Below are 16,053 nucleotides of genomic sequence, written 5' to 3'. Positions count from 1 at the left end.
ACAGAAGGGGGTTTCCCCCCCCCCCCCCATTCCATTCAGACGACATTGAGAATCGCATACCATCCAAGTGATCACGCTGTGCGCTGATTGCATCACGCAACTGTGGCTTATGAGGGATTGACTACTAATCTGGTGGGAAGAACTTCCTGCCCCGCCGACCAGACTCTGTGATTTTATGCGTGTGTGATTTTATTGCGGTTCTCACTGACTCAGCATTGTGCCTGGCAGTCTCTTTCTCGACAGGCTGACTCAGCATCAGAACAATTCCAACATGTGGCAAAGTGAAATTAAATTAAAACATGAACATAAGCTAAAAATCGCATATAATTGTAATAGACGATCAAATGCTATTTACCGTCTGTGGAATCCAAAAGTTGTATAACCACATCCTTAATCAAAAATCAAATAATGTGTCCAGCACAAAACTAAAAGACTGGAGAAAAGAGTTTTAAGTTGCTTGCGTGACTTTTTTCTTTCGATGCACGTGAGTTCGATTTTTAATTACATTATTTATGTGTTTTGTCCAGTGATTAGAGGCGACTGCATAGACCAGATTGAGAGGCGTCATATCCCCATTGGTAAAATCACACCCTGGTGATAATGCAGACATCCATTAAGACTTGATGTGGTGTGTATCAAACTGAACCAAACTATTTTATTTTTTTTGAGAGATTTCCAGCTCTACTTTCCAGAGACAAACAGAGAAACGGGCATGTAGCCGATGCAGACGGAGGACGGACGGCCCAGCGCGTGTCTAAAGTGGAGCGTAAATCAGCCGTTTCGGGGTGAAAATTGCGTCACGGACTTGTTCACACTCAATAACCATGGCACTCGACATCCTCCATTCACACAGCTGCTTCGACTGTTTGCTCTTCAAAGCCACTCTTGCAGACCCAATTTAGGAAGTTATACTGTAAACAGGACCGGCAAAATCGTAAAGCTATTTTAGACCTGCTAAACCACGGGGGGGGGGGGGGGGGGGGGGGCGCTATAGAGACACGCTGTTACACAATTAACAGCGTTTTCTGAAATCGCTAATATTTGGAGGATTATCCCTTTAGCAACTCCTTTCACCTGTATCTGTATGCTTCGTCACATCCTATTTACAGAGGCGGGTTGTTTTTGTTTTTAGGAATTAAGATGTCAACAGTTAAGATGTATATCTGCATTCTTTATTTCTAAGTCGAAAATCCTGTTTTCTCAGTAAGCAGAAGGTAAAGTTGACTCGACAAACAGAGATGTTAGCACACATATATCCACTTTGACACAAGTATCCACACTCATTCTGCTCTAGTTGTGGCTCGGCAGATGACACTCTGCTGCTATTTATAGAGGAGGAAGAAGAAGAAGGAAAAAAAAAAAAAAAGAGAGAGGGGGAAAAAAATTCCCATCTCTGTGTGTCTATGTCTCTCTTTCTTTCTCCCTCTCTTCTTATTTTCCCACAGGCTTGAGCTGAGGTCATGGAGGATGGAGAGAGAGAGAGAAAACAGAGAGCGAACGAGGATGAGAGACAAACAAAATGGGTCGGAGAGTGACAAGAGAGAGGAGAGAAAATAAACGGCGCGTTCACGCGCCACTTTGTTCTTTCTGTCTGGCTGTACTTTGGTCCTATTTACAGAAATAAATGAACCTGTTCAACTGAAACCGGTTCCGATTTCATTTTTTATCCTCAGGATCAATTTGTTTTACTTGAACTTCTCCAACAGAGACGGATTTCTCAGTAGAATTATAATCGGTTGATCTGCTTATGCATCCATGTGTCTCTCATTGGCAAATCGCCTCAGAAAATAGTGAAGCAGAAGGTAGATTATATTCCATCTGATCCAATAATCACAAATTATTATCTGAATAGCATTGCCTAATCTGGCTCTTGGATATCATATGCACTGATGTTTTCTTTTGGTTCTTTTTTGATTTCATTATGTAAAACATCAAGCTTGTTTATGAAACTAAAGCTTTATTTTATCAGATAATGTGGAGAAAAAGTAAAAAAAGCAAGTTAGATGATTTAATTCAAAGTATTTGCTAAGCCTTCATATAGAGTCTGCTACGGTTTTAGAGTCACATTAAAAATATTCCCTTTGCAACATAACCCCCCCCTCACTGGCTAATACAGATAATGCATCATTCCTACCCACAAATACACAAAGCAAAGATTGTATGATTGACTGATACGTTCTGAAAGGTAGAATCTGAAAGGACAAGCATCAGGTTAAAGGAGTGAAATGTAAATTCACAGTGAGTAGAGATTAAGGATTGTAAGACATTCAATACATACATAGAGATAACCCCCCCCTGCAGAACATTTATTACAGGGGGGGGTCAGGGGGTGGGGGTGGGGGAACATTTTAATGAAACCCCACCCAGCCTATTTGACTGAGGAATGACATCTTATCATTGGAATGTGGGGAATCTAGGAGGGATACAATGAAAGAGGGGAGCTGCCCCCTCCTCAAACACACCACCAGGCACAAAGACAGAAACAGGAGCTCACACACACACAAACACACACACAAACACACGCACATACACACACAGTATCGACAGACTGAGGCCACACACAGCAGAACAGCCAGTGCAGAGTCAGGCCTCGGACAAAAGCAAAAGCAGACTAAACACAAATACAAAGAAAAAGATGCACACACACAAACACACGCGCGCAAACTGTAGCACAAGCGGCGTCGGTGTACAGTTCAGGTCATTTTACGCTGACGCAAACGAAAGGCAGGTTCAAGCCGAGATCTATTTTAGACGGAGGTCACACACACACACACACACTCTCAAGCACAGGCCGTCATCTATACTCTTTTTCCAGGGAAACGCGCAGGTCTATTGAACAAGCGCTCAGCCCTGCAGTCGCTGCTTTATCTGTCGTCAGGAGCCGCTACGCACTTTTGTCTGTTTGATCACATTCCAGAGGGAGGAGATCGGCGAGGACGGGGTGGACGTCAGGTGTCAACCTTCCAGCTTCCAGACCAGCACTGAAGAATCTCTATAATGAAGGATCCCGCCAACCCCGGATAGAACTTCCCCTCTCTCTTCCCTAAAAAAACTGAACTCGCAAAAGCAGAAAGAGAGAAGCTATCCTTCTTCAAGTATGAAGGGAAGAGCAATAAATGATGTATGTTCTGAGCAGGCAGACGACATTCGGGGCAAAAACAACAGTGAGGTCGACGTACCGACAGAGAGATGGAGGCATATTTCTGAAAGGATTCTCTATATTTCAGACGTGCTGACTCACTCCAACGTTTCCCAGAATGCTCGCTGCATGCTTGGAAATGAATCTAAATGCTGCACTCTTTCTCCTCACTCATGAATGAACCTGGCGCAGATGTGCGAAGCAGTGCGGTCGAGGCCTCTAAATGAGTCAAAACCTCAGTTGCTCTCTTCGCCGTATTCCCACTTCCTCCTGGCTTCTCGTTTATTGAGTGTACAAGCATGTGCATTTGGACGACTTGCCCAGACTCAAACTGAAGGATATTCTCACTCTGAAGCCAACACGCCTGAGTTCTTCTCCCCGACGCTAAACTTCGCTCAGCTCCCTCATTGTCAATCATGCCGAATAATCAGCTTTGAGCTATATTTAGCGTCTGATACGTGTCTCGAGTTTTTCCTCTTGTAACCGCCGGGTTTCAGAAGTTATCCATCCGATGCCAGATTCCTCTTAGCGGGCTGAAAACAATGCTATCCCACAATCCTCTGCTTGTTGATCTGCCGCTGCCGGCCAATAAAGAGTCTGGATTTGAAGGAAGTGATTATTCTCACAGAGTCAGTATTGTTGTGCAGCTTCCTTCAAAAACAAAAAAAAATAAAACCTGCTTTCCCTTAATCAGGGTCCCACTTAAACCTTATTAGGCTGTTGTGTGTGTTTTGAACTAAAGATTCAGGCTTAATGTCTTATTTTAAAGTGTAAAGAAAGATGGGGGCCCCGTGAGGACAGCGAAATACAAGGATGTGAGGTTGCGTTCAGATCAGGCTTGAAAATAATCTTAACGGTGACGATTACAAGAAGGATCACTGATGGAATGAGTGAGTAAGCAGTGCAGAGGGAGGGAGGGGGAGACCGACTCCCCTTCCACTTTCATGTGAAATGCGAGGAGGGAAGAGCTGATGTCAGGCGGAGCGACGGATCAGGACGGCAAGAGAAGCAGACCGGGGAAGGGAAAGTAATGAGAGGAGCGGGATAAGATGGAGATGGAGATAAAGGGAGGGGGATGAGTGAGGCTGGGGTTCAGAGCAAAAGCCATGGGTGGGGACGGATAACAGTGAAGTGTGAGGGGCACCGTGGGGGGGGGGGGAGCGTGTCTCACTGTGCGAGTCAGCTAAACATCTGCTTGATGCATTCACTGTCCCGAACCAACCCCACAATACACACATATGCACACCCGGCTTCTAATTGAACCGAGCTACGATGGTGACGGAGCAGCCTCTGCTACATTCAGCATGATGTAACCTCAAATTCACACCCTCAGTGGGGTTTTTTTTTTCCCCTCCGTCTGCTCTTTTCGTTCGGAGGACGAACAAGAAGGTGCCGTAACGCAGCGTCTTCTCACGTCCCGTCGAAAGTCTGGCTTCGGGACGACACGGTATGTTTTTAAATGAACCGGGAGTGAGGCCATTTCTTTCCTCCTCTCCGAACGGTGTCATAACCAAGTTGTTAGCACACACTGAACTGTCGAGTGAGATTTATGTCAGTGTGATAAGATGCTTCACTCCCATGGGCCCGCTCTATACGCTGGCTTTAACCCAGTGACTCTCCCATCTATACAAACGCCGTCCCTCCTCTCCGACGGCGCAACGTGACCTGAAGCTGCGGGACACTTGGAATCAATACCAATGAAATTCGCAAAGGCAGGATGGCCTGACCTCGCTGTCCAACAGGAGGGGGAAACACCGGTGTGTGTACGCACACACATTGCCGGAGGTGACATGCAGAAACGGTGGAGGGGGAGGTTTACATATGAGGAAGTGCCAGCTTCTGTATCTCTCTTCCTTTGTTGCACACAGCTGGTTTGTGACACATGACAGAGAGACCGGGTGTCAAAAAAGAAAAAAAAAAAAAAACCAGTAAGATAAAGGAAGTCTGAGCAAAGCAGCTATAGAAAAAAAACCAAGATATCTTTCGTGCCTTTGTTTTATCCCTTATCATCTCCAGATTATTCAACATCAGAGCTGGACACTGAATGACCTCAACTCTCAGACATTTTCCTATTTTCTCACTCATAAATCCAGCAGGTTGGGCCCCGAGGGTTTTTAACGTATCTCAGCACCATATCTTGCCATGTGTGTTTTTCCCATCCACGAGCGTGCGTCAAGAGTTACGTGTGCAGGAATGTTGTCTGCGTAATAAACTGACCCAACACAGGTAACCACGCTCCCACTTTGACATCGTAAGCTGGAGTTTCTCCCCCCGGATAGCCTTCATTCCTCCAGTTTACGAGGCAGGAAACTTGTTTGGCCACGCCGACTGATAGGGGAGAATAACTGTTTTGTAAGTGGCGCTATCATGATCGTTAGCAGATCTGCACAGACCTACCAGCGTCAGCCTTATTCTATTCCACTTGGTTCTCAAATAACTTTGTCGCGAAGCCAATTGCATTAAAAATAGAAAATATCTACTTGATTTCCACATAAATAATTAAAGGGAAAAAAAAAAAACACGTGCAACAATACATGAGTTCATATAAAGTACAAACTCGCCTCTTCGTGCACACGAGCATTAGCCTAATGAGTAATAAGACCAAAAAAAAGAACAAAGTAAATTACTTGTAAGTGCCATTTAAAGCATTTACAAGGAAATGCATGTAGTGCAAACACACTTTGTCGAACGTGTGTTTCGTAGATGAGCTTTACTGCTCCGCCTCGATCGGAGCAGCTGGAAGCTGAAGCCTCGACGCTGCTGCACTTTGCTGTTTTGTCAGGGAAATGTGAACCTCTGGAAAAGCTGAGCATTGCACCTCAGCTCTGCTGCACTGGAGTGATCTCAGCATATACATTTCTGTTTGTTTTAAAAGATCATCTCTACGTCTAAATATTCAAAATTTTTTGTGATTCTCACTTTTGCTTTAAATGTTTGTGAATGAGTTAATTGCATTTTTTTGTTTTGTTTTGTGTGTGTGAATGTATTTGTGTGTAATCGAGGGGAGATGCTTGCGCGTGCGCCAACGCGGTGGCAGCAAGTCCAGGAAGATCTGTGTTCTATCCATCTAATTTTGGATTAACAGAGCAGACATACACAGTCCATGGAAACATCATTTGTCACCGTTCTGTTACTCTTTTGTTTATTGCACTTGTTGACATTTCAATAACAGTGAATTTATGATCTATTGTTCAGCCGCAATTGGCGCTCTCTCCTCACAGCGAGTCTATCTCCATTAAAGCCTTGCACAATGAAACATCATAATATGACGTCCTGTAATCTTATTTATTTTTAATCTAAGACAGAATGTCCACAGATACTTGCCTGTTGAAGCCAAGTCTCGTAATTAGCATAAAGATTACATTTGACAGAGACTCGACTGTGTGGTGAAACTGCCTTTGGGATGTAATAGCTTGAAAATGCCTGATAAACAATCCTGCTGAACATCTCAATATCCTCTCCACCCCCACCCCCAAACCCTTGGCTGTCCCACACCACTTTGCCCTCCTCCCTCCAAAACCATCTTTTATTCTTTCGCCAACACATGGAAAGATTCACATGCGGTTTAAAATGGGCCAAGCGCGGCAACAACGTGCTGCGATGCTAAAATTGGACACTGTCACCCTCGTTTAAAGGAGAATAAATAATTGTGTCATGAAATAACGGCGGCTGGTGAAACGATGAGGGCTTAAAGGCCAACTCTCCTCTCATGGAACTGAATCATCGATTCCCAAGCGAGGACGCGAAGCCCCCCCAAGAGCGTGTGCGTGAGTGGGGAGGGGGCTAATCCGCCTTGTGTTGCAGTTGGGAGAGAAATTTCAAGGTCTTTGAGTACCAATGGGGCTGGGAGCCTAAGGTCACACACATACACACACAGACAGACACACACAAACACACACACACACTCTTTTTTTAGTCCTCAGTTTCTATGCTCCCCCCCCCCCTTCCCTTTTCATTTCCTTTGTCATTTTTCTCCCACTTCTCCCTCCTCCCAACATTTGCCATTTCTCGATCCGCTCCCCGAACTCCCGCCACATCGACGTCCCTTCCACTTCCTCCGGATCTCGCCTAACCGTCCCGTTAAATTCCACCTCCCGCTAAACCACCTGGCCACTCTCCCCGCTCTGCTGATCCTATAGGTGGTCTAATGCAACGACAGGCTCCCGGTGAGCTCCTCTAAAACAAGAGGTTGACCTTTGACCTTTGCCCCCTCCTCCTTTCGTCCACAATCCGTGTCCTCTTATTGGGACCTTATTTCTATCAACCCCCGTTTTCTGCTGCTCCCCCTCGTTTAGCTCTGAGCTCACGTGTCACAATGACACGAACACAGTTCGACACTCGCAGCGGGTCCTAACCGAAAGCCTCACGGAGTTTCACCAAAGAGAAATAGCGGAAGTTTTAGTTTTGAGGTTTTAATATAATATTTTACATGGCCTAAAATTTTAAGACACTACATTGCCTGAACCAACCCATTTTGGATTCCGTCTTTAATTGTAGGCCACCTCTCCAGAACTCACTGAAGCGCTGGGTGTTTGTAATTTGACTTCAGCCTCTTGGCCTCGCTTGACGCTAAAGGACCTTAAGATGACGAACTGATGCGTATCATTCTAAAACCTGAGCATTCCCATGGTCTGAAATTGGAACTTTTTCCTCAGAATTTACAGTTACATCACTAAAACAAGCAGGATCAGGTTGTCATGAGGACTGATACTTCAGTCACAACTCCATTTATTCCCATTAAATAAATTTGTGAGCCAAGTTTTGAGATGCTTTTTTTGAAGTCTTCCGCCCTCGTATGATCTTGAGCGGCTCCAAACAAAGTATAAGAGTGCAAACATAATTTGAGGATTTAGATTTTTGCTCAAATGAACTGTCACCATCGCTAAATGCAGACAACTCAGGACAAGTGGGTGCATGGTTCAGGGATGTTGTCTATAATCCTACTGCTTATTGTGTCATCTGTCCAGTGTTATCTAATGCTAAATTAAGAGGGGTGGGGGAAAAAAATCTCTAATGTATTACAAACATTTTGTTTAATTACAGTGGTTATCATGCAGTCAAATAAAAATGTTTTCTGAAAACGTTTGTGAAACTGTGGACATTTTCTAACATTGACAGATGCATTGTGCTTACCCTGCAATTTAAAAGGAACCCTTAGAAAATGTTTAAAAGCATAATAAGTCCCTTTCCACAAGGATCACCTGTTATAATTAACCCCTGTCAAGAATAACGTGTTCTGAAGCATTCCGCTCATTTCAAGACTCCAGCGTCAGCCTCTTCTTTCTCATCTGTCGTCTACCAGCCAGACAGGGCACCTTAAGGTAAGTTACTGCTGACCCCCCCCCCCCCCCAAATCAAATCATCAATCTCTTCTTTAAACCTTAAGTAAACAATCTGATTTGTCTCCTTCCCCCTCTTCTCACTCTGCTTCCATCCATCTAAGGATTCCTCCTGGAAACAGAAGCTAACCTGTTTCGGATCAGATGCCCAGGAATGTAAAGACACGGCCCCCACTCCCTCGAATCCATCTCCCCAAACACACACACAGACAGACACCAGAATTTAAACAACTGCGGCCCACTTACATATGCATATTGCGGCGAGTCAAAAAGGGGGGGGGGGGCGGGCGCTCCAGACACTTTGCCCCGCATGCACAAATTAACACATTCAGACAAGTTCCAGATGATCCCGAATCCCACAGATCTCCGGTTGCCATGCCCACCCAAGTGAGTGTCTGCGATTGGCCTCGGGTCTCTGTGTGCATGCATGTGTATGTAACCTAACCCCACCCCCACCCACTCTGACACATGTCAGCAGTTGCTCAGTCATCATTGACACACACATATGGGGGATTACAGGCAGTTTCAGGACTTGTCTCTGCATGCATGAAGCCTCGTCACCACAGGCCCTCCATACTCTTATATAACAAATACCCTATATGTCAAAAGTGCTGGAGATTTGCAGTGTAATCCAGGGTATATTGTATAACATACTTGCACCAAATGTGTCATCAGGTCTATACTGATTATCCAACCAGCCCACAGTTTCTAGATTACTTTTAAAGAAGTATTGGAACCAGGAGACGCACAGGAATTGCCAAGTTTTCCCTGTTTGATGAGTCGCAGAGGCAAACGGAGAGAAAACAAGACACATTCGATAGACAGGGAGGCTCAACAGAGGCTAGACGCTTGTTTTCTCATAAACAAAGTGTTGTTTCTTGGACTCGACTTTAGCTCCTGGGATTCAGGAGGAATTGGGGAGAATGTTGTGATGAAGATGACAGAAAAACAACAACACGCTCCCGGAGGGAATACAAACATGTGGAGATTTGTTGGGAAAACATTTAATTTCAGCCCGTCTGACGTCCCGGCTCCAAATTCATTTAATAATTAGTCGCACAGCTGAGGAGAGCTGAATATATATTAAAAAAAAAAAGGAACAAATACAAAGACTATTCATGCTTTGCAATTCATAAATGGATGTATTAATAGCATCGACTTCCTAATTAAGTCACCCTCCATTGCTAATATCGCAAAGAAAAACAGACTGGCAAATAAACCTTGTCAATTTGCTTTCCTGGCACAGTGGCAAGTATTTCATCAAGCCAAGCAGTTCCACGTGAGCCCGTGCCGCTGTTTTTCTTCCTGCTCTAAGACCCCGAACGTCACATGACTGGCTGAGACTGTTGTTCTCCATCCCCGACCGCTCCGCACTCCTCTGTCTCTGAGCCTCCTCGTCAACAAGAGGCTGAAAGCTGAAAGGCTCACCCACTCCCTCACACACACCTGCTTCACCTCTCGCCTTCGCTTTTGAGGCACCCCTGCAGGAGTTGCACTGATGCACCCGAGCGAAGCAGCCGCATCCTGTGTGCCATCCTGTTTCGTGTTTGACACTACGCTCCAAGTGCAGCACGTTTCGTTGTAACCACACAGGACTTGCAGCCCGGAAGTCATCTGTCCTGCCAGAGTGCAGCTTAGACAGTGTCACGTATCCACGTTTTCACAAGTTTCTGTAAAGTCTTCGGATTACATGAAGCCAATTTGAATGATACTGAAATACAGCGTTACAAGCCTAAAATGTCAGTATTGTTCAAATGACAGGGAAGCCAATCTGGGTCAGCAACCGTCTGCATTGAGGGCTTCAACATTTTTTTTTTTTTTTGGGGGGGTTTTCTGCATCGTCGTCTACTTTCATGTATGTAACTTGTGGTGACAGTAATCTGAAGCGCCGCAGCATCCGTTCACACACATCCACAACTCGTCCGTTAATACAAAGCCTCACAGCGCGGCCACATCAAAACGAAAACACAGAAGTAAAAAGAGAACCGGCATCTGTTGAGCAATGATAAGCAAGATTTTTTTTTTTGTTTTTTTACACCGAATGTCTTCAGACTTTCTTTTCAGAGATGGAGCTTCACAATAATCTGTGAGGATTGGGGCCTGAAGAGCTGCTGCATGCGCGGGCTAATGCAATAAAACCTTATTTACCAGCCAGGTAAACATTCAAGTGTTTCAAGGTCAACCTTGGAAGCAGCAAAATTTATTTTAAATGACGTGATTAATAAATGGAAGAGAAAATAATCTGAGCATGAAATGCAAATAGGTAGAAAAAAAAGACACAAATGATGGAATGTGCAATAAACCTGACAAAACCCAATATTACTCTCAAAAGAGCAATTTCTGACCTTTACCAGGTCCCACATGAGCATCCTGATAAGAAAATGTCTGACTAATGTTCCCCGAGGGCAGCTCTCCACGTTCTCCCAGTCACTGGAGCCAAACTCAATCCGTCATGCTTCACACAAACACAAGCACCTTTACCCAAGATGCAATCTGCCCAAGTGCCCCAACACTCAACCGTGAATATTTAAACAAAGGGGCATTTAAGTGAGCAGGAAGGCCTCGCAAAGCAAATCAGCAGATCCGAGGGCTTTGAGATCTCATGATAAAGTAAGTGGGACATGCAGGAGAGAAGAGGGCAAAATTTCCAACAATATTTTGAGAGCCTACGATCGGGCCCGATGCGGAGACGTCTGGGCTTACCTGGAGCTCGCACCACGCCACCTCCACCGTAGTCTCCGTATCCAGCCCCTTGTACACGGTCTTAAAAGAGCCCCTCCCAATCTCTATGTCGAATTTCAGGAAGCGTCCATCCGGCGAAGTCCCCACCGCTTTCGTCTCGGGATCCTCTATATCCTCCTGCGCTCGTTTCTCGGCCTCCCTCTGCTCTGCCCGAGCCTTGGCCAGACCCCTCTCCTCCTCCTCCTGCTGCTGCTCCCTGTCACTCGGGCTGCTGATGCAGCCCTCGGTCGCCTGCTCCGCCACTTTCCCATCTTTCGCGGCCTGTTGCGTGACCCCGGGTCCCGATTTGACGTCGGGCTGTTTGCATTCGCTTTTGCCGGTAACATCCAATACTGTCGGACCGGGCTCTTTCACCGCCCCGTCTACACTGTGCTCAACCCTGCCACTTGTTGGAACGGCAGCCGCGGGGAGGTCCGGAACTTTCTCGGCGTTTTGGGCCTGTCCCCCGGCCGCTGCCGCGCCGAGCTCCTGGAGGACGGCGCGCGGCAAATAGGAACCTCTGCGATCCTCCTCGCCGTCGGAGTCGCCCTCTTCGGGGTCGTGCCCCAAGAGCAGCGTCGAGAGGAGGGCGGGACCGCCGTCGCAGTCCGGAGGCGAGGTGAGGATCACGGCGGCTTTGCTGGGCAGGTCCAACGCCGTGGCGTTGGAGTCGCAGATGACGCTGCGGCGGAAGAAGCGGTGCTCGGCCGTTTTGGAGTCTCGGTCCATGGTGTGGCGCCGGCGTTGCACCTCGGGCTGGCCGCCGAGCTTCTCCACCACGTGCGAGTCTGAACTGGCAGAGCCGTTCACATTCTTGTGGGGGGTCTGGGGTGATGGATGGGGGGAGGCGGAGGACGCCAGAGGGAGAGGGGCAATGAATTGCACTGCTTTGCTGCTGCTACCGTTTTCTGACATTTTGCTAATAGGCTCAAAACACAAAAGAGAAACTATGTGTGCGTTTGGGTTTTTTTTTTTTCCTCCTAACTTTACCCAAATTGCAAGAAAAGCATTGGTAATGAATTTACAACAACAAACTTAGTTGAATGCAGCAACTCCTGTTTTGCAATTTGTTACTTTTTTTTTTCAAAAACACAACCTCGAGTTGATACAAGGCCCTTCCGTACAGGGCGTAAAAAAGCCCCAGGTGCGAGGAAGGGGCTTTAAAATTGGGGCGGGAAGGGACAAGAGGCAGTCCAGGGAGGAGAGGTGCAAGCACTGCGAGGAGGTGAGCGCCGTCAAATCAACACTTGGATCCATCCTGCTTCCAACATTCAGAGAGGGACGAGCACAACATGGAAGGAGTGGAGTTCCAAAGGACCCGTATGGCCTCCTTAAAAGCGCTTAACGTTGGCCGGGGGCGAGTCCGATCCCTCACGGCTTCAGTAAGGAGTAACTTCCTGTTTGCCTCCTCTGCCTTACTGAGCATGGGCGTCCCGGGAGGGGCTTCAGGCTGGTCTGCCGAGGCCAGACAGAAGGCTAGGTAGGCCTAGCCTGGCCTAGCCCGGCCCAGCTCGGTCTGCTCCGTCCTTGTAACTGGGAACAAAAAGAGAGAGAGGAAACACTGTCAAGATGGAGCAGAATCTTTTTCTTTTTTAATTATTTATGAGCGTACGTCACAAAGATCCACCATCTGCTTTCTCCCGATGACATAACCAAGTCAAACACCTTCAATGAATCTTGACGAGAACTGGCTTTCTGCCAAAGAGGCCTGGCTGAACACACAAGCTGTCAGATACCATAACATTTCACCAACATTTGGCCGGTGATCAGACACATGATCGACACAGGCGAAGGAGGGAAACGAGCAATAGTCCAATTCAGTCACACTTCCATCCGTACTTGACACATCTGTCACGTTTCCCCACCGCTAAGCAGAGATCAGTGCCTTATTTGGATGTTATTTTCATGAGTAACCAAGCTTGGAAACCAGTCAGATGAGATCAGCAAGTGAAAAAGTTTGGTTTCTTTCAGCAAAAAAAAAAAAAAAAGTGAGCATTCACATTCATTAAAGCCCTGCAACTCTTTTTTTTTTTTTCTCTGAAAAGGCTTTTAAAAAATTTAGCCTTGCTTTGGAGCCACAAAACTCTCCTTTAACCATTGGTTTGGGTTTTTATCACCCAACATTCGAGTTCAGTGGAGCTCAGCGTAAACTGGAGCTTGTTAACAAGACGAGACCCCCCCTCCCACCCCCACCACCAAATTCTACCCCTTCCACGTTGCCCCTATGTAGTTAATGCAGTGGAGTGAGGTTGCAGAGAGTTACGCCTAATTGCTCCATGTTCCAAATTTAGCCCGAAAGTCACCACAGCCTGGCTGACCTCAGGGTTAGGCTACTCTGTGGCAATCCAGCAGCTTAACATGAGAGACGAAGAGGGAGGGGGGGGGGGGGGGGTCTCTCAGAGTGGCACAGATGGACCAACAGCACAGAAACCCAGGGGCAGCGTACAATACATTACTTTGCATATAGGGTTGGCAAAAGTTGCGAGCCACCCGACGTAACCCCGGCCAGATAACTTCGTAAAAAACCGACGGATCAGGAGGAACAGAGGCGTCTTTGATGTGGTTCTGAATGTCATTTGCCCGAAAATCGAATCACGATCAAAACAACTGGGAACAAGTTTGTGCAAGTTTTACCAACACGCAGGGAAAACATGCAGAGCAACTGTGTAAATGCAGTTTTTTGGGGGGGTTTTTTTGGTCATGTGCTTAATTTCTCCAAACAACTCGTTTCCCCAAAAAGTCCAAAAATCCTGAAATATTATCACACCATGTGTGTTGAACAAGAGATGAGCCCAGTTCTTATATTAATAGTAATTATTCTGTACTTAGGAGGCATGTGTTAAAGCTCCATTTCCTTCCTAACATTTGGCATCCCAACACAAAGTTAGATTCATCATTATTGTTATTAGAAGCAACCACTGCGATTGTAAAAACTCTGCTTAATTTTCATTTTGCATCCTAAATTTTAAAAGTTGTCGCGGCCAAAATATACAGGCAATTACATTTTTAAATTGTGCATGAATGGCAGCCTGGATTCATGCACAATTCAATGACAGGTGGGTTCGGGGGAAGCCATCGCTTCAGTCAGACGTCTCAGGTTCCAGGTGTTCGCTGGAGCAAAAGGCTGCTCAGTGATCAGTGAGGAAAGTCACCGGACTTCCGCCGTCTGCAGAGACAGGATGACTCAAAATCGGAAGCGCTGTCTATCTTTCCAACAGCCTGTCTGTGAGACCCACAGGTGCATCACACTGCAATAAATGAAGTAACTGCAAACTTGAATCACTCCTGACGTCAATCTAAACTCCTGGCAGGTGAGAACACACATGTTTGTTTTTTTTATGTTGTATCAATGACATGCAGACAAATGATCCGTACAGGAACCAGTGACTGGAATGTTTTTGTTACAGTACTTAAAAAAAACAAAAAAATGTTTAAAGTAAGACATTTATCTCTCATGAAACCTCACAGGGCTGCAATATTTTTTACCCACCACACATTTCGCATCGTCTTCACCAGGAGGCTCATCTAAAAATACTGTTAAACTTGTGTTTGATTTTGTCTCGTGACAGGATCAAGGATCAGATGAAGTCTTGGCTCTGACATGTATTCCTGTGGTTGTAAAGCACTCAAGTGCGCCATCAAATCAATTTTTAGACCATAAAAAAAAGCTAAAATCCTTCATCTGAATTATGTCCAGAGGAAGAAGAAGAAAAAAAGGCTGGTAAGCGAGCAGTGACTTTAGCAGCGCCTCATCTTAAGCCAACAATTAAATTAAGTCAATTTGCTGTAGGCAGGGTCATTAAATCCTAATGAAATGAAGATGTTAACATGAGCACAGGAGCAAGTAAAACTCCCAGGAAAATCCTCTTCTACTAAGAGATGGGTCTTGGTATAGAAGTTGGTTAAGTCATGATATTCCTAAGTTACTACATTGATGGCGGAAAGTTAGAAAGTAGAAGATATGGTGTAATTGTAAGAAGCCTTGCAGTGAAGATGTTCACACAAAAAAAACAGCTTATGCTGCAAAACCTGGACGATCAGTCACTATTTGCATGGAAAACCCATAAAACATTTTTTTATAAATCCAGCATTACCTATCACATCGGTGTGGACTGTGTGAGCACCGCGGAAATGTGAAGGTGAAAACTTGCTGAAGAAGCCTGGCCGCTGCAGAGGGGGTCCGCTCCAGCACGCAGCACCCAGATCTGCACGGTGCGTCACGTTAAAGCCACAGTTGGTTGCAGGAAGAAAGAAAGAAATAAGAGAGGAATTCACAAAAACATAACTTCACTGCAGCTTGTATTCCTTTTCACATTAAAAAAAACAAAACAAAAAAAAAAACAAGTCCGAGCTGCGAGGCGGTACGTGCAGCGAGACACAGCCGACAGACAGTCACCTCCCACCGGGACGGAGATGCCAAGTTCGCTCGCTGGTGTCGCGGCGGATCGCGGCTCTACTTTTCCGTTCCGCTTCCAGCGGTGCGCTGCAGTGCGGCGGCGGCGGCGGGAGCTGCTGCTGCTGCTGCTGCGGCCTGTGTGCTGCGGTAAAATCCCCCTCCAAAAAAACCACCTCCGACCCCGACCCCGTCTTCACGCCATCAGACAGGCGGCTGCGGCGGGTCCGTGTTGCTCCGTGCGCTCCGGGCTCCTCTCTGGCGATGACTCGTCGGTGGAGACTGGCAGAGCGTTCACGCCGCGGAGCCGCCGTCAAGCCGTCGCAGCTGGGGCCGCGCGCGGAGGAACACGTGCGTCGCTTCAGAGTAAAACCAAAACATGCGCGAGACGACGTGAGGAAATGCGTAGGGGGTGTCCAGCTGTAACCCTCCAAGTTACTTATTTACTAAGTGAAAATGTT

The 16,053-nt window shown here is 46.3% G+C and overlaps 1 protein-coding gene across 5 annotated transcripts in view; it reads right to left on the bottom strand.

Annotated features, from left to right (window-relative positions):
• Positions 1-15,836, bottom strand: part of wnk1b (WNK lysine deficient protein kinase 1b) — a gene marked incomplete at its 3' end in the record, with an annotated part of 81,846 nt that extends 66,010 nt beyond the window's left edge. For all 5 annotated transcript variants that reach the window (XM_080518282.1, XM_080518283.1, XM_080518284.1 and 2 more), the window contains exons 1-2: positions 15,294-15,836; positions 11,182-12,732 (exon numbers count right to left, since the gene is read on the bottom strand). In XM_080518282.1, coding sequence (XP_080374408.1) covers positions 11,182-12,114 — 933 coding nt within the window. In that variant the 5' untranslated portion in view covers positions 12,115-12,732; positions 15,294-15,836. The remainder of the gene's footprint in view (positions 1-11,181; positions 12,733-15,293) is intronic.
• Between the last annotated feature and the right edge of the window lie 217 nt (positions 15,837-16,053).

Source organism: Blennius ocellaris (assembly GCF_963422515.1).
Source record: "Blennius ocellaris genome assembly, chromosome: 22".
In the NCBI taxonomy this organism is placed as follows: Eukaryota; Metazoa; Chordata; class Actinopteri; order Blenniiformes; family Blenniidae; genus Blennius; species Blennius ocellaris.
This window is presented reverse-complemented; position numbering and strand designations above follow the sequence as displayed.